The 26,385-nt window shown below is 39.2% G+C and overlaps 1 protein-coding gene across 2 annotated transcripts in view; it reads right to left on the reverse strand.

Annotated features, from left to right (window-relative positions):
• eml5 (EMAP like 5) overlaps window positions 1-24,213 on the reverse strand; it is a 72,275-nt gene extending 48,062 nt beyond the window's left edge. Inside the window, exon 1 of one of the 2 annotated variants that reach the window (XR_011980526.1) lies at window positions 23,536-24,213. Coding sequence is in view for 1 of the 2 variants with exons in the window: in XM_072689541.1 (XP_072545642.1) it covers window positions 23,536-23,732 (197 nt within the window). In the remaining variant the exon portion in view is untranslated. The remainder of the gene's footprint in view (window positions 1-23,535) is intronic. The other variant, XM_072689541.1, reaches the window with a different exon arrangement.
• Between the last annotated feature and the right edge of the window lie 2,172 nt (window positions 24,214-26,385).

Genomic DNA, 26,385 nt, shown 5'->3' on the forward strand with positions numbered 1-26,385 from the left:
GAAGGAGGTAGAACTTTTGTGTAGTGTGTTATAAATATATAACAATGTTAAAATTTTGAATTTTTACCTAATTCCAGGTACTGGTATGGGTTAAAATGTGAGCAGCACCCGGCCCTTGTAATCAGATTCATTCTCTTCTCAGGTTTTTGTACTGTGCTCAGGTTTTTGTACTGGTTTAATAAAAACTAATATCGCCAGCGGAACACACACAGCCGTACTTTGTTTTGGTACACAGCAATAGCTGGTTAGGTCATAAACAACATGAGGTGTGCCGCTGGCTGTGGAAATGCTCCATCGAGAGAACTAATCAGTACTCATTTCCTCCTTTTTCCTCTGAGAGAGGGAGATTTGTGCAACTTGGAGGCAAAGTGGCACCCTGAATATGGTGTTGATACCAAAGATGAAGTTTTATGAAAAACATTACTGAAAGTCTGCACTGCATGAGACCATTTTTTTGGACCCACTCCACCTGATTTTATCACACTCCCACAGACAAGGCAACATTTGTCTCACTCCCACTTGCACGCTATTTAATGTGGTAGTGTCTTGGTTTGGGAGAATGAAAAATCATTAATTTTGTGGAATATCTACACGTGTTTTATCCTGCTTTCACCTGGCAATAGGTAATGGCAATGGCAAACACAGAAATAGCAGCACAGAAAATTTGTGCAAGAAATTGTGGGAGTGCTCTGATGTGATCTCTACATCAGACCTCTAGACCTTTACAAAAGCACCAAATCAGCCAGGCACTGCATTTTAACTGTAAACTGTAAACACTGTGTTTTGCACAAATGCAGTAATATACCTAAAATCACTACTTAAAAAAAACTTTATTACTGTATTAATGTTTTCTGACTATATGCCTGAAACAAAAATGTTTGCACAGTAAATATGAATTAAAAGTGGTATATATACAAAGCAAGCGCATAAACATCAGAGATAATAGACCTACACTGCGCTCTCGCTCTCAAACTACAGGTGTAGCCACGGCTCAGCTTTCAAACGACTGAACCGACACTCATGCACTTAAGAAAGCACAACCATCAAGCACTGATCTCCACTGCACTTGTTCCACTGTATTACCATGAAGTGCGAGTGTGCGCTCTCTGAGAGGGCTCCCGCTTCCACAGTCTAAGCTCACGGATGAGATTTTCTGAGCCTGCCCGGCTAATTCTATTCAGCAGTAAGGAGGAGTAGAAATGCTTGAAATGGCTTTCTGAGCTGGACCGTTCTAGACCATCACCACATCTCTGCCTTATCGCTTTCTCTCTCCACTTCTTATTCGGTTAGAGGTTTAAAGCCATTGTGGTTCAATTTATGCGAAACCATTATCATTCGAATTATGGTAGCTACGTTCCTATTGATTATATCATTTAGAGCACTCGTTTTCCAAATATAACCATTTCACTTCATTTCAATCTGTTAAATGTGGCTGTTTTACTTTTGTTACTCTTTTATGATTTATTAAATTGGTAATGGTAATGAACCTCTTCAGGGTTTAGAGGTTTCTTTATTATTTTACCCATGTCAGCCATTGCTTTAAAACAGCCCTTCTATGATATGATTATAATATTTTGAGTAAGCAGGTGAAACAGGACCTGATTCCAGGTTTTTGTGTAATGACCATGCCCTGTGTATCATTGCAGAGCAAACACCTCAAATGCAATCACCAGTCTTCACCCTGCCCTCAACAAAACACATAATCTGTAACTAAAAATAGAACAAAGGAATTGTGCTTTCTGGGGCACTGGCGCAATTTCCAATCATCTGTATCCATCTTTGTCCTTTGTCATTGTCTAAATGAAGACTTGTGAAGCAGAGACAGAAAGGCCTGCTATGTTGTTTCTCCAGCTTTCTATGTTATATCTGCAGTTGTGGAAGTTAGTTGTGGAAGTTAATTGCACTCACCATGGACATGAATGACATTGCAATCTTGGGCTCTTGATGATTTCTTTGAACTGATTGCAGTGTAGAATGAGTGTGCAACATACATACATATTTCATAGACAATTCAAAAATTGTATACACATGTTTTAATTTCAGTTCAATCAACACAGGATCCAGATTTTAGATATATGTAAATACACCCTCTTATAATATTATTTCAGAGGTGCTGAATACCTCCTGGAGCCATTTCTAAACAACTGCAGATTCCAACAGCATCAGTTAAAAAAAAGCTAAAAAGAAGCACACATTACTAGAAGGTATAGTCACTTTGCCAAGGTCTGGAGGAAGGCCTACACTGTCCTTCAGCTAAGAGAAAATTAGTCAGGATGGTCAGGAAAAAACCCAAGAACCACCAAAACACAGGCCTACCATGAACTGGAAGCTGCTGGAACAGCAGTGCCACTGTCTACAGTGGTACAATGATTTAAGTTGCGAGTTGCTCAGTGTTTTAGTTCCTCCATGTTGCTTCCATATCTCAATGTGGACCTGACTACATGCGCAGTGGAGAAAGTACTAACAGAATTTCTTTAAAAAATGAAATACGTTGATCAGAAGTTCTGAATGTCGGTTTTGATTAATTTTCGATTAGCTGCCCAACTGCAGTCTATAGTCAAGCGAGTTTTATGTCACCATGGATTTAGTGATTAAAGATGTGGAGTAAAGATGAGGCACTTAATCCCTAAACCCCTGAACGAACTCTTAAGCAAAGTGGTGGCAGCATCATGCTCTGGTGTTGGAACACTGCACAAAGTGGATTGAACAATGCAGAAGAACAATGGCATCAAAATATCAATTTACATAATGACAATTAATATTCAATTAAACTAATCATTGCCAATTCAATGAGGTCAATTTTAATCAATCATTTTTTCACTGATACATATAGCTCATCAGATATATGAGCATGATTAGCAGGCTAAATGCTGTTAATAGAATTAAAAGCTACACGTCTCCTTTTCAGGCTTTTACATTTCTGGATCTACAGTAGATTAAGGCAGATCTGCACAGCGTCTCCTCAGTGTCTGAGCACTTGAACTAGCTTCACCGTAACATCCCCCTGCATGGTGGAGATTACGGAAATCAGGATACTCTCTGCAGCCTTAAGGATGCATCGTGCTCAAGGACATGAGGAAGATGGGGGATTAACCCCAAACCCCTCAATCGGCCCACTCACAGGGACAGATGGAGCGAATCAAAGAGTGCCCACCCAGAACAAGCACCCACACACTAATACACTTGCAAAAATGAATATACAAAAACCATGATGGAGCCTGAACAACAGCCTCTTTACTGGGAGATGGGTGGGTTGAGTCTGAGTAGTCTAAACATAAATATAAAAAAACCCTTGCCTTTAAAATATCAAATTAATCCGTGACACATTGCAGCCAACAATGTCTTCAAACTAAATTAATGCTCAAACAGGCTTCTAAAAAGAATATATAATGATATTCTGACTCACAAAATAACCAGTATGGCCCTCAGTTTCAAGAGAAAGGGTCTGTGTGTGTGACTTCTGCTGGAGCTCTGGTAGTGCTGCAGAGTGTTATCTGAATCTCAGTGTGGCGGGTTTATGGCTTATTCTCTGGTCGAGCAGATCAAGCCCACGCGGTATGTAGGCTTAGAGGAGCAGTCTCATTCTCCACTGCATTTGATCAGCAGACAGCCTTTGAGCTTCCAGTCAAATATTATTTCCATATTAAAAGCGGCCCTGAATGTTTGAAATATACAAGAAAATATTTCAACATCAAAAGCGCTACATTTGACACAGAGTCAAAGACATAATGTTACATGGCTAAAGGTCCTACCAAAGAAAATACCATCTGAGGTTACTTCAGTCTGAACCACAGATAATATTACAATTAGTCTACAGCTTTACAATAGATATTCTAAACTTGCAGTAGTGTTGCAATGTATCAATATTTTACTCTGAGTACTGTTGGACCATATCTGTCGATTGATTCACCATGAAATAACCTCTCCCTCCTTCCTTTTCACTCTTTAACCTCCCGAAGATTCTTCCCTGAGTTCTCCTTCTATTAGCTAATGAGGTGGCGAGGTGATGTAGTGGATGGAACTGCTGGCCACAGCACCAGTCTGAGTGATGTACAGTGTGCTGAGGCCCCTTTACACTATTAGCTAATGGAATTGAGGGAAGCCTTAGTGGGTGGATGGGCCACAAGGGCTGCAGTGCTACAGAGAATGAAACACTGCAAGGTTGAAAGAAACCCCAACGAGAAGACTATGCTTTGTCTTATCTGTCTCCATGTGAGAGCTCATGGGTCTGTTCGAGCAGCTGGCTGACTGGCTAGATTGAAGGATGGTTTGGATGAGTGGCTGGCTAGATAAGATGGAGGGAAAGTGTGAAAGTGGGTGGAAGTGTTTTGCTATATCAGTTGAGGGTGGGAGGCATCAGCAAAACACACTAGCTCAAGCTGGAGAGGTTTAGTATGAATAAATCAGCTTGTCATGGTAACAGAAAAATACGTGGGAGTGGAAAATGCAAGTTAAGACATAGACGGCCTATAGGCATGCCTGACCCAGCCTTGATTTCCAGGCAGCTCTATCACCTGGATTTACTGCACTGCTGAAACGAGTATAGCCCACCCAATTTATCGGAGGTGAGGCAATAAGCTGGGTGAGTTATCCGGAACCAATTGAATTACGCTCAATTCCCAGAGTGAAACTGCATTTGTTTCCAGACATCACATCACTGACGGAGAGATAACCAGAATAAAGATAATAGCTGAGCAGAATCTGCAAGAGACACGCTGGGTATCTGGTGTGGACAAGTGAACATGATTAACAATTACAATCGACACCCTGCAAGATTAAAAAGGAGTGAAGGTCAACAGTCACTAAGCTTCAATGTCCAGTTAGAAAGTAAAACAGATGGAATTTGTGGGAGGTAAAAGAAGAGTGTGCTTCAAATAAAAATTAGTCAAATATTTTTTGGAATCAGATTTAAGAAGTGGGATCTGCTGCAGTCTAGTCAAGTCAAGTCTAGTCAAGTCATGAGGCTTTATAGTCTTTTCAACTATAAACAGAGTACACAGTGAAACGTAACAACATTCCTCCAGGACCATGGTGCAACACACAACACAGTGCAGAAAGAACACATGTGCAACGCAGAACAAGTGCATATAGACATTACAACACAATGCAGACAGTGCAGACGAGACAGAGTGCAGACAAGAAAGTGTATGGGCAGGGTACAATAAATAAATCAGACACTGAGACAGTAGTGGGAAGTAGGGTTGTGAAAATAAAATGTGCATACTATGTTAAAAACAGTAGAGTGCAGCATGGGTTAGTGCAATACTCTAGCAGCTATTTTTCCACTACCTTTATGTAGTGGAAAAAGTGTCTGAGTGTTTTAGCGTTCTATTGCACTGCCACCATTGTGAGTTTGAATCCTGAGCCATGCTGTTGTGCCATCAGCACAATTAGCTGTGATCTCTCTAAGTGGGTAGATGGCGCTCTCTCCCCTCATCACTGTGTTTGCCACCACAAGCATTTGTTGTGTTGCTGGTGTGGCAAAGCTGGGGACCCAGCACTTTCCTCCCAAGCGTGTTGGCTGCCCGATGCCAAGGAGACAGTCAGGTGTTAGGAAAAAAAAAAGAAAAACAATAAACTCTCAATCATATCGAATCAGTCCATTCAGATACTGGCAATGATCCATTTAACATTGAAATCTGCCAACTAAAGATTTAGGACGCATGCATGTTCATGTAGCAAAACATATCAATATGTAGAGTTTGAGATTTCTGTGTACAGGTTTTCTATCACTATACATAAAATGAATGATGCACCCTGTATTGTTTGAAGCTCTGAGAATAAAAAGTGGACCAGCAGGCATTCTTTACGGTTTAGTTTTTTTTCAGAGTAACAATAAAACATAGCTGGTGTATGACTTAAATTTCTATTCATGAGTTGTTAAGGCACCATTAACAGACATTATTCCCAGTCGGCAGAAGTAAGAACGTTCTCAGATGTTAAAAAAGAGTTTAGAGTCTGCAGTGTGGAACCTTTTTACAGTGGAAGATTAAAACATTAGATTGAAAACTATATAAAACTATGGTAGAAATGCTCTGTACAACCAGCGGAAGAACTACATGCCTTTCTTTGTTTTTAAACCAGCACTGAAGAGCACATTCAGAACTGAGAGGAGACTAACGCTAACTAAAGCACATGCTGTAGAAAACCCAATCTTTTCTGCTTCACCTAAATATAAAACAGCTGTTTCACATCAGCAGTCAACAAACAACAGATATCAGTCCGGAGTGTGTACCACTACACACACACACACACAGACACACACATATACACACACACACACAAAGTGACTTGACTGCAGCGTTTTAAAGGAACTGGGAGCTAAATGGTCAAGGAGGTGAGTCAGACTAGATTGTGAGTTATTAAACACTGATATTGTCGATACTCAGAATTAAGACTCTCAGATTCGTAAAGTACACTAGACAAATAAGCATGTCTTTTCTTGGTCTTAAATAAAAGCCCAAAATAAAATTATAACACACATCTTGGCCACACACACACACACACACACACACACACACAGAGGCTAAGATCCAAATTAGATGAGAGTCATGCTAAAGCAGCAGTCACCTTGTATGCTCTTGCTGTGGATTATGAACAAAGAGAGGATTAGAACATTTCTAAAAGTCAGTAGTGCTTGCCTTGGCTTCTATAGAGCATGGTTAATCCCAACAACCAATAAAACTCTGTTGTTCTGCACCTGTCAGCAAACATGAAAAAAGAAAGAACATGTGGCGGTGCACTATTTACTGCAAGCCATGAACCACCAGAACATTCCCCTTCAAAAAATAGTTAAAAAATACAGACAAAATACAACCAAACAACTGAAACGCATAAAGGTAGGGTTTTCATTTTGAACAGACAGTAGTGACAATTACAGTTTGTTCTACCAATGCTGAATAACCCCCCCAAAGTCTTCCATTTTTTCTATTTATTAGATAGTCTTGATTTGTCTTGTATGCACAGCATGTTTAAAGTCAATGCACAAATTTCTATGATTTTTATAATTAGGTTAGGGGGCTTCAGTTTCAGGAAGTCCAGGGTGGTTTTGAGATATATTTTTGGGCCATTATCCTGTTGAACACATTATAGTCTGTACGGCTTCAGCCTTTTAACATGGTTTGACATTTGCATCCAGAATTTGCGGGAATTTAGTGGATTTTTAATTTATTTTCTCCACCTGTGTAATACAACCCAACAGTTAGTAAGGTGTTCCCTTCATGAAATGTAGTTCCTTTTTTCTTCAAACATGCCTTTGCTAAACGGGCCCCAAAAGTGAGCGCTGTGATAAGGTCACAGGTAAGATCCTTCCAGCTAAGGTTTAAATTATAGCCCAGTATCCTAATCTTACCTTCACCACTATTTCATAACGACAAAACATTTGGTCCAGCCAGAAACAAATAAAGCATCAAAATGGGCTACACTAACATTGGACATTTGAAATGTAATCCAATGAACTGATTAAATATGCTGACCCAGTATCAAAAGACAGTGTTCTATACCATGTCTGTCTGACCCAGCTTGGAGCTGAAAAATAGTGTTTTTTTAAAGGTTCATGGCTCCTTAAATGGTAAATGGTAAAAGTGCCAGAAATACTGTTTGTGAAAATTATTTTCAGTCTTATGCTAAAAGATCAAATGAAATATATAATACTTGTGTAGTTCTATGTCAGCTAAAGTTCCAATCACTTGGAAATTGTGTCTTTCCTCAGAAAATGCAAATGTGTAGGCTATTCTCTAGGTAACAAATCCTCTGTTTCACAGTATCAATTGGTTGAGCTAAGCTGCGATTACTGCACCAACAGTATATTTGAAAGTGAGATGTGAATGAATCAGTGAAGCTTCTATTAAGTAAAGGCACTGTGGTGGGCAGTGAAGATGCTGAAGTGCGGGTGTTAGGTAACAGCGCTCTTTTGCACTGTATCAAAGGCTAATCTCCCCAGGCGGGGATGCTCTTTAGCCTACACAAACATTGGCACTCATTGGACTGGCACTGCCTCTTTCACTGTCATGCCGTCTCTAACGCACCACACACACACACATATACACTTAAAGAATGTATTAAAATGTTGTCATGAGTATGTTTATGTGTGTGCATGTGTGTGTGTGCATGTGTAGTCCAGTGGGGGGGTGGGGACTATGCTCTGCCGTGATCGGATAAGCAGCTTTGAGATAATGAATGAATAGATGATTGTAGAGCGTGCACTGGGACTACGGGTTACAGCATCCTGCCAGGACACAGAGCAAAAGAGAGACAGACATACAGACAGACAGACATACAGAGACAGAGAAAATGAGACAGAAAAACAGAGACACCACATATCTTTAGCAGTACTCACCATATGCATGTAACAACTGTTCATTTTGTATTATTATTATTTTATATATATATACATATATACATTAATAATATTACTGTTGATGTTATTGTAGTAACTAGGAGAGTGTAACAATACACAAAGGTTCGGTTCACGCAAAGACTGCTGTTAAATAGGGGCAGGGGAAATATTTTCTTTAAGGATGCATCTCAATGTGGACCTGAACCATTCTGAATCGATTCACAAATGTCAAAAATTGCTTTTGAACATGTTAATTGATAACAGAATGTTGAGGAAATGCCGTACTCGGAAGTGTAGTAGTGCAGGGACTGGACTACTACAACTAAAGATGGATGAGCGAGAAATCACCCTCTGCATTAAAACCTAGCAAATGGAAACACTTTGGCTCTAGTTGGCAGCGACTACAACCAGTTGTTCCCAATCAGAGGACCATCAAGCGAAGCGAATTACAAACTCCATCACAACCTTTATTGCCAAGGATTTGAGTTTGTATTCATAGTCATTGAGAACCAGGGTTTCCGTGCTATATTGCACACTTTAGAGCTTAGATACAGCAGCGTCCTGTCTCAAAGATATTTTACCGACACAGCAATTCATAAAATCATTGAAGTAAACAGGTAAGATAGCTGTAACATGTAATGTATGGACACCCATTATGACAGAATCTATTGTCATGGTAGATGCGCAATTTATCACAGTTGGTAGCTAGCGTCTCATGTGCTCCAAACACAAGCAGTGAATGAGAGTCACACAGGTGCAGATATAGCTGAGCTGTTAAAGGATGTAGCAGAGGAATGGCAGATCACTAAGAAAGAGCTATGACATGCTGAACATGGCCTCTCAGCAAGCTCTCAGGTTTCCCACTGTGTTGAGTCTACTAGGAAGGGTAACCCTTCCAGCTGATTTGCCTCATTAATGATGTATTAATTACAAACACTTTGTTTTTAAAGTATCAAGCAGAGTCAAACAGTGAGAAAAAAAGAAATCCTATAGAAAAAGAAGATGAATTGTAATCAATGCAATCATGAGGTGCCTACAGATTCCCACCCCTATTAAATGGGAGAGCCAGCATCACATAAAACATTTCCTCTACTTTTTAGGATGATGGTAATACTGTAAATCTTCTGAGAACCTGAGCTGGGCTCAGTCAGCTGCTCTGTACCTGATCACCTTTACGAACAGCATTCGTTTCACTCGCAATGCGCAATGCTAACATGAGCACTTTGGTGCAGTGCAGCGAACCAGTTTCAGGGTACCAGGGTACAGTGCAGTGTCTGTGTGCCTTTTATTGTTTTTACTTGCATGCACTGTAATATTCATACCCAGACAGTTTACTGCTGTGACAAAACTTTACAAAATAAAGTTGTTCAAGCTTAACTAAGAGAAAGAGAAACGGAAAGAAAGGCAGAGACAGTTACAGACAGAAGGACCTATAAAACAAGAGAAAGAGGGAGAATAAAGAAAAATGATATTAATAAGGCATATAATTATTATTATTTACTAAATAGATAGTATTTACTAAATAGAAGAAAGAGGGGAGAAAATAGCAGGAAAGAAAAGGGGGAAAGACAGAGGGAGACCTAGAAAGATAGATAAAGAGAGAGAAAAAGAGATGAGAGAGAGATACCCCCCCACACATGTGCCTTTTAGAGTCATTACTTGTAAATAACCTGTAAATAATATTGTTATTGCTTTTTACTTCTATTATTTATTTTGTATATATATTTTGTATATAGTGGTAATTTATCTACGTTTTTGCATCTGAGTGTCTTGCTATCCCTTTGCTGCTGTGACACTGAGAATTTCCCCATTGTGGGACTAATAAAGGATTATCTTATCTTATAGAGAGACAGAGGGAGGCAAAAAAAGAGAGAGCGAAATAAAATGGAAGAGAGAAAAAGAGAGGATTCCCTTCTGCAGGGATACACCAGGGCAGTAATGGGGAAAGCCTGAATGATCACTGGTGAACCAGTAGGCGCGAGAGCGAGCTGTCTCCTGGCATTAACATCACGGTAATGGGCTCACACATGCATGACTGCGCCCTGTCAACACACATGCGCTCTGCTCACTGGGCCTGCACACACGTGCTCTACGAGAGTGCAGATGCATAAACACACACGCACACACATACACTCATGCACAAACACACGTGCACTGATCCACAAAGTCAACAAGCATGCTGCATTGCAGCTACACATGATTTACATGTAAATACTTCACATGACATAATTACACACACACCACACAGACAATTACAGCAAACGATGCCTGAAAACACCCACCAGAGCCGACCATTGCACTCCAGTGAAGAGGAAGTATGAAGATGAAAGTGTACAGCAGTAGTTATGTGCACTCAGGGTTCAGGTTTGAAGGGTAATATTCCTTTTAAGAATCTACCCTGTGAGAACGCAGTCATGCGCACTTCTGTTTCCAAACGTCCAAACTCAAATTCCTCCAAGAGCAGACAAACACACCCACACACACTTACAATTATTTACAATTTAGTTTTTTTCTCATAATACAGAGCTCAGAGCTCAGAAAAGCCAGAGATCATTTCAACATAAAAAACTGAAAATATCTCAGCATCAGAATATGTGTATTGTTACACATACTCCAGCGTTTTATTTAGTATCTCCACTGCAAACAAAGCTAACCGACTTAAGATATTCTAAAGTCATAGAAGTGAGGAATGGAAGAAGGGATCCACTAGTCTCGCTGGGACCTAGGGATTTAAGATGTTTGCACTGCAGTAACAAATCATGGCTGCTGTACCATTTATTTAACATTAATAAATTACTAGGTCATCAAATAAATATCTATAGCTATACTGTGTAGTGCATATCAAACAGATATATATATTTAGTGAAAAAAGTCTTCTCAGAATTATATTTAAAAAGGTAATTTTATATTTATTATACTTAAAATTTAATAAATTCTAAGAATATTTCATTTGGAGGTTAAGTAAATTACTATTCAAACAGTATAAATACTATGTGTCTCTCAGACACCCTCCGCAAGAAGTGTAAGCCACAGAAGATAGTTGCCGAAAAGAAGGTCATTGCTGAAAAGGATGTCTGTTTGCAGAGTTCTGTATCAAAGCATATTAATTAAAGGTTGTCTGAAAGGGAAAATGTGGTAATAAAAGGAGCACAAGCAGCCTTGAGAGGAAAGACTGTAAAGAAAAGTCTATTCAAGAACCTGAACTGAGGCTAGTGTCAGTGCATCAAGAGCCACCATGCAAAGACATGTCCAGGAAAAGGGCTACAACTGTCATTTTCCTCATTTCAAGCCACTCCTGAACCAGAGATGGCGAACTAGAGACCTTTTTTCAAGATGAAAGTAAATTCATCATTTTATTTGAAAACAATTAAGGTCCTAGAGTGTGACGTGTCCTCAGTCTGGTGTTGGTCTCCTGTGTTTTATCAAGTCCAAAGTCAAAGCAGTCCTCGATCAGGAGATTTTAGAGCATTTCATGCTTCCATCTGCTGACAAGCTTTATGAAGGTGTCAATTTCCTTTTTCAGATTCTCTATGGTGTTCAGGTTCGAAGAACCGTAATATCATATCATATCATGGTCAGCAAACCATTTGGTAGAAGTTTTGGCACTGTAAGTAAATGTTAAGTCGTGCTGGAAAACCTTCATAAAGCTTGTGTGTGAGGAGGATGAGACACAATCAATCCAGAAACAGACAAAATAACATGTAATGAATACAAAGTATAAGTTTTACCTTTTTTAATTCAATTATGAACCAACAATCCCCCCATATTATATTTGTTTTAGATGAACTAGTGTGTGGCAATAAATGAATCATAGTAAACTGAAAAGGATGTCTGAATAATTAAATGTCTCCTCGCTTCTATTATGATACCAGTAGTATATTTCATTTCACATATTCCATATACGGGGCTAGAGCCTACCTGGAATCACTAGCCATAAAGGCAGAAATACCCTCCTGGATAGGACACCAGTCCATTGCAGGGTACCACACACAAACAAATATATATATATATATATATATATATATATATATATATATATAATTACATAATTAAATGCCTTGTTTTTAACATTTAATTATTTCTATTCAGTTTTCATTTTACTACATATATATAGTAAATAATTAACTTCAAAGTACAGACAATGTGTGTGTGTTGTGTGTCTGCACAGTACAGACAATTTAATGTGTGTGTCTTTGTATGTCTATACACATTAAAGAACATATCCATCACCTTCACCCACACAGTGTCACACTCAGATAGTACATTATTACACCAGTGCTAAAACTGATATTCTTTCCCCTAGATTGCACTCCCTCCCACACACACACACACACACACACACACACACACACACACACACACACACACTAGCAAATACCACCGCACTTACTCATTGATACAATTAGAGCACGAGCAGCAGGAGGCAGCACAGATTAAGGATTACGTTAGAAATGAGTGCAGACAAATGCACATGGCTTACAGGAGGGCACAACAACCACCACCACCACACGAGAAACATGAGGGGGAAAAGAGAGAGAGAGAGTGACAGAGAGGCTGGGAGAGGTGGAGAGAGAGCTTGAGCTAGGTCACATGGGTTAAATGAGACACAAACCACCCCTCCCCCTGCCCGAGCACAAACCCACATGTACATGCGTACACATCCACATCACATTAAAGCTCATGGATGATCTGCGAGCTGTGGCACTGTCTGATGAAGCTTTTGAGTCTGATATATTCCTGTATAAATAACCTGCTTTGTCACAAGCAGACAGCAGTGCAGGATCGTCCAGGCCATCTCTGTAGTTTCCTGAAGTTTTACAGGTTACACAGAATGCATTTACTGACTATTCTAGGTTGTTCTTTGATGTACACATAGTAAGTTATCAAGCTTTTTACACATCTACTTACAACCCCGTTTTTTTCTCAGAATGAAACACAGATTTTCTTTGTATGGTGGTCTTGTGTACGCATGGATGAGCTCTGCTCTGACTGGCTGGTTTATGTTACCATGACAGCTGACAGGAGCTTTATTTTTAACACTTTAACAAGAACAATGTAATTAAGTTTGTAGTTGTTCCAGAGTCTTACTGGATAGTGTTAGTGACACACACAGTGTGTGGTTAGCTAGCTGGAGAGATTGTAGCTGATCCTCCAAAACAAGGTAAATATGGTTTTCCATTCTAGAGCACCTTTAAGTCTGCAGACTTACTTTTTCACATTGTCTACATTTTAAATTATTATGAAACTCTGACTGTTTCATGTGTAATTATGGGTTAATTGATTCATTACTTAGGGAAAACATTACCCCTCCAATTTAGCCATGTCTAATTCTACCAACAACATGTGCAAAAGTAGCTTTTTTCATTCCTTGGTTGCAATGCGGTGTGAACAACAAAAAACACACTTAATGTGAAGTCCCAGATAGGATGTCTGTTTGTGACATTTATGTGAAACCAACTCAATTTCCCCATAACTGGTTCATCGTCATCTAAATTTTCATTTTACATTTACATTATTATTTACATTGTAAAATCACCACATTGTAACTCAACATATTGCTCTTTTTGTGTGCTGGATTACGCTTGTTCTTTTTAATTTTCTCTATTTATCCTCTAGCATGTTTTAATTTACATTAGCATTGTGCTCCACTGAGTTCACTGAAAGGAGACTATTAATCCTCAGGAAAGACACTGAACAACTGTGGGTGTTGGATGAACGTGCTGTGTGTAGCGCTGTTGTTTTACGCATTTGGGTCAGTTCAGCAGTGTTCATCTGTTCAGACTAATGTCAGATACAGTCCACCTTAAGAAGACCATGTGAACGACCAAACAAAACAATCAGATTTGGGCAGTAAATCCGCTTTGTGAACATAGTCCTGGACTACCAGCCACGCATGGCTATCGCATCATTGGGGATCAAACTCACAATCTTCCATGACAGGGCCAACACCTAGCTGGTTCATACTAATCATGCTGCTGCAACCTATGACTGCAATTTTCCTTACAGCCAACAAACTGATTAAAGACTAGCCTACATTATTTGCTGGATCATGTAAATCACTTCATTTATTCAAACACCCCAAGGGCATGTGTGATTGGTCAAGATGCTCACACCACACAATGAACTCTTTGAAGGGTTTATGCTGCTATCACAAAAGATACCTCACTGCTGTATGATACATGATTAGTTTTGCCATTATCAGAGAAAAATCTTCATTCATTTATCAAGAATGATTTGCCTAGTTCAGATATCAGTATTGTGATAATGATTAACAAGTACACAGCTTTAGAGAAAATTACTAATTTAATTCAGTCCTTCCCTTCCTCTTTTTTCATTCATGTTCTCACAACTCCATTCAGTCCTTTTTGCGTTCTGAGCGCCTCAAAAAAACAAACAGACATCTGATCCTAAGGGCAACACAACATCAGGGGCGCATGCAGCAGGGACCAATTAACCAGAAAATCATCTAACACACAAATAGACATAGGGGAGGCTTTCAGGACACAGATTATGCAGAGACCTCAACTAGTGCTTTAAATCTGGATTAATGAATGCTTTAAACTCACACTCAAATTCTCAAAGATTCGGAGCAATCTAAGTTACACAAATAGGTTTAGAAAAAGGCCATTTTATCATTGAGTTATTCTAGGGCATTAAAATTTTTTTAATTTAGTTAAGTTAATTATTAATTGAAAATGAGTAAGTATTAATTAAGTATTAATTATTATAATATTCAATAATAAGTACACTATCAGTTCCAAAAGAAAAGCAGCCAGGGATTACTCTGCCATTCACTCATTGATGATCTCTCTAGGACTTGGCTATAAGCACTTGTATTTACAGTTCCTTTGGATATGGATAGCAACTCTGCAGAACATTGTATTAAACACGAAGAACACACAAGCATATTCAAATGAGGTTTTTGTAGTTTCTGATTATTTGAGCAGTCACTTGTTTATTCCACTCTGAGCCTCTACTTTTCTAACCTCTTTCTTAAAATTTCTATATTTGTATCTGTGAAAATCTGGATACCTTAAGCAAATCTGTGAATCCTGAATCTTAAATGAACCTTTTAGATGTACCAGTCAAATATTGGTTAAAGGCTTGGACACGCTTACTAGTAGAAGTAGTAGCCTGAAACGCTGAAAAGATTTAGCCGACATTCTACTAGGAGACTCTAATGGCACATCACCTTTACCCTGACCAATCACCAGCTTCCAACCAGTCTTAAAAACACCTCTATTCACACGCCTCTTTGCTGCATTCAGATGCTGACGTTTTGTCTTGCCCTCCTTCCTCCACGCCACCACCAGTTTGGTCCCACCTGGTTGCCCAGGGGGTTGGCTCCACCTCTGCCTTCCATGTTTGGTACAATCTGCAAGGGTCTAGATATTTTAAGACCTGAGCCGACAACAGGGCCTATGTCAAATACTTTAACTTACTCTTCTTATAAGCTTGCTTCTAGATTCTTCTGGTTGAAACAGCCACGTCTCACGTCTCAAAGTGAAAGCTGCAGCCGAGGAAGGACGGACCTGGCAAGCCCTACACAAAGAGGCTATACAAATCTTCTTCAGCATCTTCTTCAGTGCTCAGTCACAACCATTCACACACAAAACCTACAGAAAAAGCTTTTCTGACTCAATAGTGGGACTCTTTCTAGTGCTTTAAAGAACCAGTTTTAAAAGGTTCTTTAAAAAAACCAGCTACAAGACATTTTACATCATGAACCATTTAACCAGCCAATGAAGTATTTAGCAATTCAGTTCAGTTATTTGAGTTGTCATTGCTCTATACAGAATCTCTGAAGAACAAAATGTCTTTAAGATGAGTAATATCATATTCAGTCAGGTCATGTCCTGAGTTTTGACAGGTTCTGTAGGTAATACAAAGTCTACCTTGTCAAATTGGTGTAACATGGCTCAAATAAATGGCTACAAATGCCTCCGATCTTATAAGAACCAGACATCATTATTCTGTTGTTGCCAGTACACACAGCAGAATACCACTGCACGGTGGTACGGATTGGCTTGCATGTGTATTAACTGCTGAAGTTTAACCACAACAGTGTGGAATGTAGTTTTACTGCTGCTGTAGTCTTTCACACAGTGTATTCAAGTGGTACCTTAGTAGCTTATATACCAATGTAAGACAAACAGAAACCGATTTTGCTTTGTGTGTGCACTGCAAATTTGCCAGTGTTAAATAAACACTGATAGTGTAAGATGAACACTGTGACTTAAAGTGTAATACACACACTGTTAATTTAACACCATCAGTGATGATTTAACACTGGCAAATTTGCTATGTGTTGTGTCCGAAGTAAAACAAGCTTTGTGGAAAGGTTCCAGGGACCTGATGCACTCAGAGCCTGACCTCTCGCACAGCTGTAGAACCACAGCTTTTGATTTTGCTGCACGTTCTAAAATTGTTGTTAGTCTGTCAGTTTTTTTTGCATGTCTGACTCAGCCAAAGCTTCTGTAAAATGTGTAAAACCAACTAGCCTTAGGGTAAGTAGAGTAAAGACTTTTAACATCACTCACCTGAGAGAACATCCCTCAGCCCAATACAGCGAGTATCAGAACATAGCAGAACTAGCAAACACCACTAACAGCACAAATGTCTATCTGTATGTGGCAATGGTCAGGCATGGCCACACATCTGAAGTGACATCACCCTGGTGTGTCAGTGGAGAGCAAAGTCATTCAACTGAATATGTATTAAATGTAACTAACCTCAAGTTAAATGGTGATGGTAAATGATTGTCTACTGAATGTAACCCTACACCTAACCCCAATCCTAACTTTAACCTTACCCTTGAATCAATCAAGAGGTGAGCATCTATGATGCATCTACAATGAACCATCCAATTGATTTATTAAGGTTTTTTCTGATCAGTCAGATGCAAAAAAAAATCTGATCTGAATAGTGAGTTTTGTAATCTAAGGAAATCCTATTAACGTGAATGAGCCCATATGTCAGATTTTATTTTATTTGTGTTTTTATTATTTATTTTATTTATTCAAACACTTATTATTATATATTCAAACTCCACTGCCTGAATATTGTTTATTGCAATTGGTCCTGAGACAATATATCATCCAAAAAAAGACCTTGTGACAAGCCTACTTAGAAGGGCTCCTACATGTAATATAGTGAACTCCCCTTTAAACTGGTGATATTTCAGCTTTCCTTTCTCCATTTTAGGATTAATAACTTCACCCCAACTAAGGGCTTAAAAATGTGCTACTTAGCAGGAAATAAGCTGCCAGGGCAACATTACAGTCTGCCTTGTTCAGACAGAGCTAAACTTCACTGAAGAAACTGCTCATCAAGGTTGAGAGTACCTCAACATGTCCTTTGTTAATACTGTGTCTGTCTTCCTTTCTTCAGGTACAAGCAGAACGGTGCTGTGGTTAAATATTTGATTTGTGCTTGTTTGAGTGCAAGTGGAGTGTTTTGACAGGTGCTGTAGATGTTTTTCAGCTGTTCAGCACAATGTGCACTCTGAGAGACCGACTCCTCATTTAAAGCTAACTAGAGCAGCAGCTTGTCTGTTGTCTTAGGAAGGGCCCATTTATTTCTCTCTCTCTGTTCCACATGAATTGCTGCAAAACGAGCTCAGTTCAACATCTGCAGATCAGGCCTGGACCCACCTTCCACCGCCCACTGAGCATTCTACTTCAGGGCAACCACTGCAGTTGTATGAATAAACACAACCACAAAAGCACAACCAGTCACACTGCCACACACACAGTAAACTGCACACTGCCACACAAATATACACATACAACACAGAAACTACGGCCTTAATGAAATATGTACAGACACAAATAGACCATTATTAGAGACAGGATGCACTCATTCAGAAATTATGCAAGTCGATACCAAACTTCTGAAAACGTGACGCTGTTTGTTTTATATGGTACTGAAGGTACTGAAACTACCGCAGCCATCTCTACGAGACTACGATTTCTCCAGAACTGATGAGGGCATGACATCAGATGCAAAGAGAAGAAAAAAACAGTATAACATGTGGAACGCCATCAGAGCTTAAGGTTAAGGCTTGTGCAGCACCGATAAAATGTAGCAAAATATTTAGTATATTTTAACAAAAGCAGTACACTCAGGTACTGTACAGTGGCTGCATTTAGGGCTTTATTAGGATCTATTGTGTGCTCTGCGTCTCCCTGATCTAGATTTTTGGGTAACACTTCTGACATAACCATTGAACGAGAAAAAACAGACCTTGGATCTTATGGCATACCATTTCTCCATTTAATACGAAAACCGTAGCAAAATGTTATACAACAGGTTGAAACTAAACATGCCCAGTCGAAGCAACAGTCATATATGGAGATATTTTACATTTGGGTCAGCTGATTAGGCATAAGTTAAAGTATATCAAAAGGCACGTAAGATATCCCTGCTCATAATGTTAGTAGGCTATTAGCATGCTGTGTCTGAAGAAACCTTAATAGTTTTATTAACCGTTGATACCAGAACCAGGTCAGGGCTCTTCTTGTTCTAATCAGCAAGTTTATCTGTTTGTGTTTAATGTCCAGGCTGAGTACCAGGCTGTTGACATGCTGCACTATAACAGGTTGATTGAGTCTCAGAACACAGTATTGTTCGTTTTAAATAGCTAAAGGCTTTATGCCACGTTTTTGTAATACCAACACATTTTCTTGTTATTATTACACATAGGCTTTTTGCAATATATATTTTTTTCATATTTTAGGCAGCTGAGCCCTGTAAAAAAATCTTTTCTGGATTTGTTAGGACAATATTATTTTGTTTTAAATAACAGTTATGTATTTTTACAACTTGAAGAGAATGTTAATCAAAGGCTCCATCCCACTCTTGTTGCTGGAAAACAACTGTGGTATTGTTCACGATGAGATTTGTTTATTTCTTGAGGTGGAAATTGTTCTTAAGAATTGTAGAATTTCAGTGGTATTGGAAGTGACTACCAAATTTCTGGTATCATGACATCCCTAATGCTGATCCATACACATTTTATAAAATGTAGAAACTGAAACTAGTATGAACCTAATTTAGCATTATACAGAAACATAACATTTGCCTATATGAGATAAGTGCCCTAAAATGAATAAAATGCAGATATTTTATCGCAATAGACCAGGCATAAATGGTAGGGTCTTCTGGAGGAATATAAAGTCAAATACCAATGTGAAATATCGGTCAAATCCAGATATCGGTCCAATGGCAATGTGTTATATTTTAAACAATTATATTCCAATATGACTCATCATGCGTACCCATATAAAAGCCCTCCATAATTGTATTGGGCTCTATTTTTCCATTCAAAGGCAAAAGCAGATTTATTATTAGAAATATTTGTTTAAATTCACCAATCTTCACAGATTAAACTGACCCACCAGGGCAGTAACCTATTTCACCCAAAACTCCAGTACTGACAGTCTAGGTCTTCCAATAAGTACTTTACAAAACACATAAATAAAACATAAAAACTCCTAAATAATAACATGACACTGGTACCATATGGAGGCATTTGATATGCTTGAACGGTGAATGACAGTCATCTCATAGGGTCAAGCACAGGGCCACATTCTGCTACTGAGGTAACCAGAGATGCATGGTTCCCAAAGGGACATCTGAACTGACTTACACAAAAACACACTTCTAAAACACAAGACAAACTGCTCTTCAATGACAGGTCTTCAAAGTGAGGAGTGAGAGGTTTATTCGGCTGTGTCTCATTTCCAGTTCAAGTACTATTATTCTATTCTATAAGTCTTATTCACATTTGTTGAATCATGTCAACACCTTAATTCATCAACATACCCACAGGAGCCTCATCACTGTTGTGGTTGGTTACAGGAATCATTTGCATCTGTAATATCGCTAGGAGTCAATATTGTGATTATTAATATTGTAATTATTCAGTCATTTGGGGTTAGGGGTGGGCAATATAATAATACTTTATAGAATCGTGATAAATTTTGTTATAGTGATACATAATATGCTTGATGAGTATAGCATCGATTTATTCAGTAGAGCTGCACAATAGTGGAAAAAAAACTGACATTGCAATGTGTTTTTTCTGTGATATATATTGCAATATTTAAAACATTTTTTACCAGATCAATGATCCAATGATCCAACATCCAACATAAAGCACAGCCTTACGGTGTATTAAATTTAAATATTATTTTAGTATTAAATATTGTGATATAACATTTTTACATAATGTCCAGCCCTATTAAAGGTGTAAACATTCCAATACAGTACTGTAAAATTAAAACAGAATGTATAAAACTGTATTTAAACTGTAACACTGATACTCCCCTCTATGTCTTCTGGGGGTTCTTATTTGACATATTTCCTGACATCTATAAAATTGAACAAATCCTGAACTCATAACTCATGCGGTGTCAGATACTGTGTAGATATTGCACATACATTTCTAAGGGCTTTTGTGACATGGTGATATTTCAGTTCTAGGGGACTGAAAATAGAGACATTTTATGTCAGAATCTGTATGAGGCAGGTCTGTATCTTTGAATGATTATGACTCAGTTGTACTGTTTAAAAAATCAAGACATTTGAACTCATAAAATATTAAACCTGTACCATATTAAAATATGAATCATTACAGTATATACTATATTATATAGAAGAACAGCTGTGGCAATGATGTCATTAGTCCCTCCCCTCTATTACAAGTGCAAGCCTCCAACCAAACAGCTCAGCTTTAGTCTCTCGATATCGATAAAAGAACTGCAAAAAATCTGTTGTGATCTGTAATCTGTTGATACTGGGACTAAAACAGTATTCAGCCATGTCTGCCTGCTTGTGTGCTTGTGTGTGTGACAGATCCCCTACCCCTACTCCCCTTGCTATTCTTGAGTAAACAGAGCAGGATGCTGAAGCCGATGAGCAGAGGAGAAAAGACTCGATCACACCACAAAATCGAAGATATGACTCCGAAAACTCAGCGCATAATAAAGACAGGTAGCACATAGTCTTTTGTTTGTAAACAGATGCTTTATAAGGCATGTTCAGTCGAATTAGAATTCACAAATAACAGACATTACAAGGAATATATTGCGTAATATGCAAGTAAACAAAAGATTTGTTTGTTCTTTAATATTTCACAGACTCTGCTGACCTGTATCACACCATACACTGAGTCAGAGACTGGAGGACATATGGACAGACTAGTACACAGACTAGATAGATACTAGGGTACTGGTTATATAGGGTAAGTCTTGCTGTTTGCTACAATCCAGCTAGTTTATTTTGGGACAGATATCCAATTCTAGTATTGGATTGGTGCATCCCTAATAGTAATATAAAACAATACTATTTTCCAGGGCATTATTATGATCCTATTCTAATGATGCAGGACAAAAGGACAAAACACAGACTAACATGAGACAAAATGTAAATGTTTTTTATATTTTTTTGAAAATATACATATGTTTTTTTGTGAATATGTAATGTAGAATTCACATCTACATTCAACATTCACATCTACTAAATAAAATTATTCAGTAATAAACAAACTGTATGATTAAGCCCTGCTCTCCCCTATGGGACCTTTTAGGAGCTGTCCAATTCAGCACTAGCTGTCTAGCCTCCTAACTCTGGGTGACTTCATGACTGCAAACTAGTCTCTGGTCTTTAGCCTACTTTATTATCTTTCTCATTCTCAGTCCCAAGGTTAGACACATACCTGCATCACATGCTAACTTGTAAGCCTTGTAAGTGTGCATGATCTGTGGTTCATTTACCTATCAAGCAGTGCAGTGTGTTGCTGGGTGATAACACTGATCATTTCAATCTTGATGCCTGGCAGTTCCCCCATATGAGCTCATCTAATGTCATATAGATTCTGTAGCTTGACCAGAGCATGGCAGCTAGGGTTGTGGATTAAATTCCCGGATTAAGGATGTGTACCCTCTCTGAACAACAAATCACTTTAGACAAACGCACCTGCTGGATAAAAAAAATCATGTAAATCTAAAGCCTCTAAGGTAGACTACAAAAAATGATCACTGCTTACATATAGGAAGACACACATGCACTCCTATAGAAGCATACACAAAGGTGTGTCACATTGGGAAGTCACTGCAAGGTCAGTTTCTTTCTAACCTAATTAATAATACAGGGTTGAACCAGCTGACTAGCGGCAAAGTATACTTGCACCCCCTGCTACAATCACTAGGACAACAAACGCACCAAATTTCTGGTGTCTGTCCGTTAAAGTAGTGCAGTAGAGAAATAAAAAATTGGAAAAAAAGGGAGAATGGAGAGGACAGATCTCAGGAGCAGTAACATGGTCCGCTGACCAGGCTGTGATTAATGTATGAAGATCACAAGGCACAGGAAGAAAAAGTCACAAATTCTTCACAGTAGCACTTCATTGAACAGGTCTGCAGGCTGTTTTAACAGCATATAAGACGTGTCATTAATAAGGAACATGTAGACTATTATGTCAGGAAGTCTGAGTAAAAAGCCACTAACATTTCAGAGAGAGAGAGAGAGAGAGAGAGAGAGAGAGAGAGGTTTCAAAGTTGTAAACTGTAGTGTCTAACACCAGGCAGGCGTGGTGTTCATGATACATCACTGACACAGATAATGGTTTCTGAGGCATGTAAAGGCGCCTGCCATCGTGTCCTTGAACAGGCAATTAACACGAGCGTTAATCAGACCTGAGTCTAACGCATTTGTAGGTGCAGTTTCACCATAGTCAGACAGCCATCGCGTGAAAAACGTGCTGTTCAGCTGCAGAACCATGTGTGCAACCTACAGCTCCTCAAAACTCGCTCCACTCCGGCGCTCCTGCTGCCCAGCACGGCCAACTCGTGAAGGTTAGCGAGGCTACAGCCTACCGGCCACGCTAACACGCCAGCACACACTCTCTCTCACATTCCACGTTTGAACTCAAGTTGTACCGCAACGCTGTTATATAATTAGGCTAGCTAGTTGTTGTCAGCTAGGGGTGAGCAGCTTCACACAGCCTGAACCTCACTTATCAACGTCTGAGCGACCGTTTAAACCGTTATTCGCTTTGTGTGAGGGAGCGTTTCCCAGGCGGGCCGCTCCGCTCTCGCTCTCTCTCTCTCTCTCTATCTCTCTCTCTCTCGCAGGCTAACGTTAGTTTACATCGTTACCTCGTTAGATTTTTAAGCAGTTGGAATAAACCTTACCTGATTATATCATCGTTGTGACCCAGGTAGAATTTCTGCTTGTGCTCCCGTGTGTTGTACACAACTCCCACACCGGCCACAAAGTACACTATTTCCTTGGCCGCGGTGTAGTACAGGTTGTTGCGGCACTGGTGTCCCCGGTAGCCGTAAACCCACTCGAGTCGCAGATGACAGTTCGGTGCTGTTCTGTCAGCCATGTTCGTATTTATTTCTCTCCGAGGCGAAGAGCTGGTGCTTTCTCATTCACGACGACGAGCCCTCATGCAGCCTCTTATCCGCTCGGTCCGCTGTCAGAGCAGCTCGTCCGGCTAAACACAAGTGTGTCCTGACGACATCTTTAACTCGAAGTCCTCTCCTCAACTTTAGGCTGTTAGCATCCTGTGACGGCCACACGGCTTTACTTTTTTTGCTTTTCTTTTTTGAAGCGGTGTTAAGGTTTTTAAAAGCCTGCCTTGTACTTCTTTCACAGGTGTAAAGTATCTAGCAGCTACCTTCCCTCTGCTGCTGACCGGACTGGCGGCTTTGCACTTGTGCCTCGTCAAAGCCTGAAAAAACGGTCATTTCTCGAATCGTTTAAGCAGGACCGCCCAATCGTGAGCTGCAGCGTTGATTGACGTACAATCGGGCCAATCACGGTAAAGGAAATTCACAGCGCAGCTTTGAGTGAGAAGTTACTGACCAATGGAGATCGTCAGAAAGGCTCAGTCATCGGTTAAACGTAGGTTTATTCAGACATTATTTATCCTGCAAGTGTACTGTTAGCTACATTATTCTATAGTATTTCTTTCTATTAATATTTTTTAATATTTTTAATACTCTGTGATCGACGATAGCTCGTAATTACTGCAGTTTGATTAAATATTTTGGTAGAATTGATTTATTTTACCACGCTGGAGGAGAGTAATTGAAGCGTGTCCTCCTCAATAAGACAGACAGGATGCCAGAGTAAGAAGCAGCGGTGGCGTAAGAACGTAAGGAGAAATATGATTTAAAGGATTTGTTTGCTGGTCTTTAAAAACTCAGACTCAGACTGGAAAACATCTGGAAACAGGGACATTCAAATATGCATCCTAAAACCTATGAGCTGTAGTGGGAATACACTGAATTTGCCAACTATAATGTCTGTACAAATCCCAGATTGTGGCTTTAAGCATAGCTGATGAACTCCCCTGACCCCACTTTCCCACCCTGTCTCTCTCACACGCATGCAAACCATCCATATGCTGGCACAAATTCAAATGTGTTGTTAAATGAATATTTAAAGCGCTTAATCCGGATCAAATCAAAGTGTAGACTGATCTGTGACTCACAAAATACATTATGTTGCAGGCCATGATGTGTATGCAGGTGTAGGAGTGTTACACACTGTATGCACAGCTCCATTGTCTATCTCATACCCAAGTAAACAAGGGGATGTCAAGAGAAAAAGGACAAGTAGTTGTATTAAGTAGGGTGGATTTTTCTTTTTCCATTTCAAAGCACAATAAAGGCAAGAGCACAATAGAGAGACACAAAGTAGAGCAGTGTACAAAGCTGTTATACTCTCTGCACCTCACAAGGCTAAGAAATTGGCCGTTTTGGGGTCATGCGCCACAACACAGCCTTCAGTTTACTTTACACCAGCCTCTTTAAGACTATTCCAATGGTCTCGAGTGTGTCTATGAAAAGGAAATACAGCGTGACTGTAATGGAGAACTGCAGTTATTTCAGGTGTTCACAGGGTTGAAGTTCAAAACGTCCAATAAAGTCAGATTGGTTGTGTTCCAGCCAAGCAAAATGGAGATCTATTGTAGCCTGACATCTCTGAAATGATGTCAGTGCTAAGGTGCTTATACATTTTGGCATATATATGTATATATATCCACACACTGAACTGAGAAAATGCTTCACGTTTGAAAGTGGATCCCCCTGCAGGTAAGAGAAAGAACTGCACAGGACATCTTCCAGCTGCTCTCAGTGGAAGTACCAAAGTTCTTCACTACAAAGCTTCAGTGTTGTTGTTTTACATCTGTGTGAGCCAAAGCAGTTCCACAGGTACGAATGAGAAGTGACTGAACACAACACAGCATGAACATCATAGATGCTTTTCCGAACTACATTTGCAGACAATAAAGTCCTCCGTTATGGTTTGTAATGATTAACAATGAAAAGAAAAACAAAATAAAAAGATTCTTGTTGTGTACATGAATGTCCACATGAATAAGCCAGGTAAAAAAAGCAAACAAACAAAAACCCAATAATGATAATAAAATATAAACCACTAAATGTTCATAATTCAGTTTACATGCTAAATCGTTAAACTTACTTTTTAAAAGTAACATCGAATCAGTCAAAATCAATTTATTTCCACTACATTTTGTTCTATTCCAGCCCAAAACATGGACAGTTTAAACTGATTTTAGTGATATTCTATCTTGGTTAAAAAAAGCACCAATATTGCAATATGTAACTAAGAAAAACTGTATGACTACCAAATAAACAAAAATTAGTACATTAATTCAGATCAAGTGAATGCAGAATTAACCACAACAAAGATAGATCAGCCAGAGATGGCACATTTTTGCACAACCAAAGGCTTTTCAAAACCAGTAATGGCTTGTAAAAGCAATGCCCTTCTTTCAGGTAAACCAGGAATACACCTTCCAAACAAATGTAAGCACTTGTTTTCAAACAGGAGCTAACAACACATGGCCTCCTCACCACAATTCAGAGTTGGAGCTAAAGGAGTCACTCTTCGGAATGCACCCCCCCCCCCCCCCCCCCACAGACGTTTACTCTCTACTAATTTAGGCTTTTCATAATATACTGAGACAAATTGGTGATAACTTATCATCATCATCCCATAATTAA

Source organism: Salminus brasiliensis, chromosome 10, assembly GCF_030463535.1.
Source record: "Salminus brasiliensis chromosome 10, fSalBra1.hap2, whole genome shotgun sequence".
NCBI classification, from domain to species: Eukaryota; Metazoa; Chordata; class Actinopteri; order Characiformes; family Bryconidae; genus Salminus; species Salminus brasiliensis.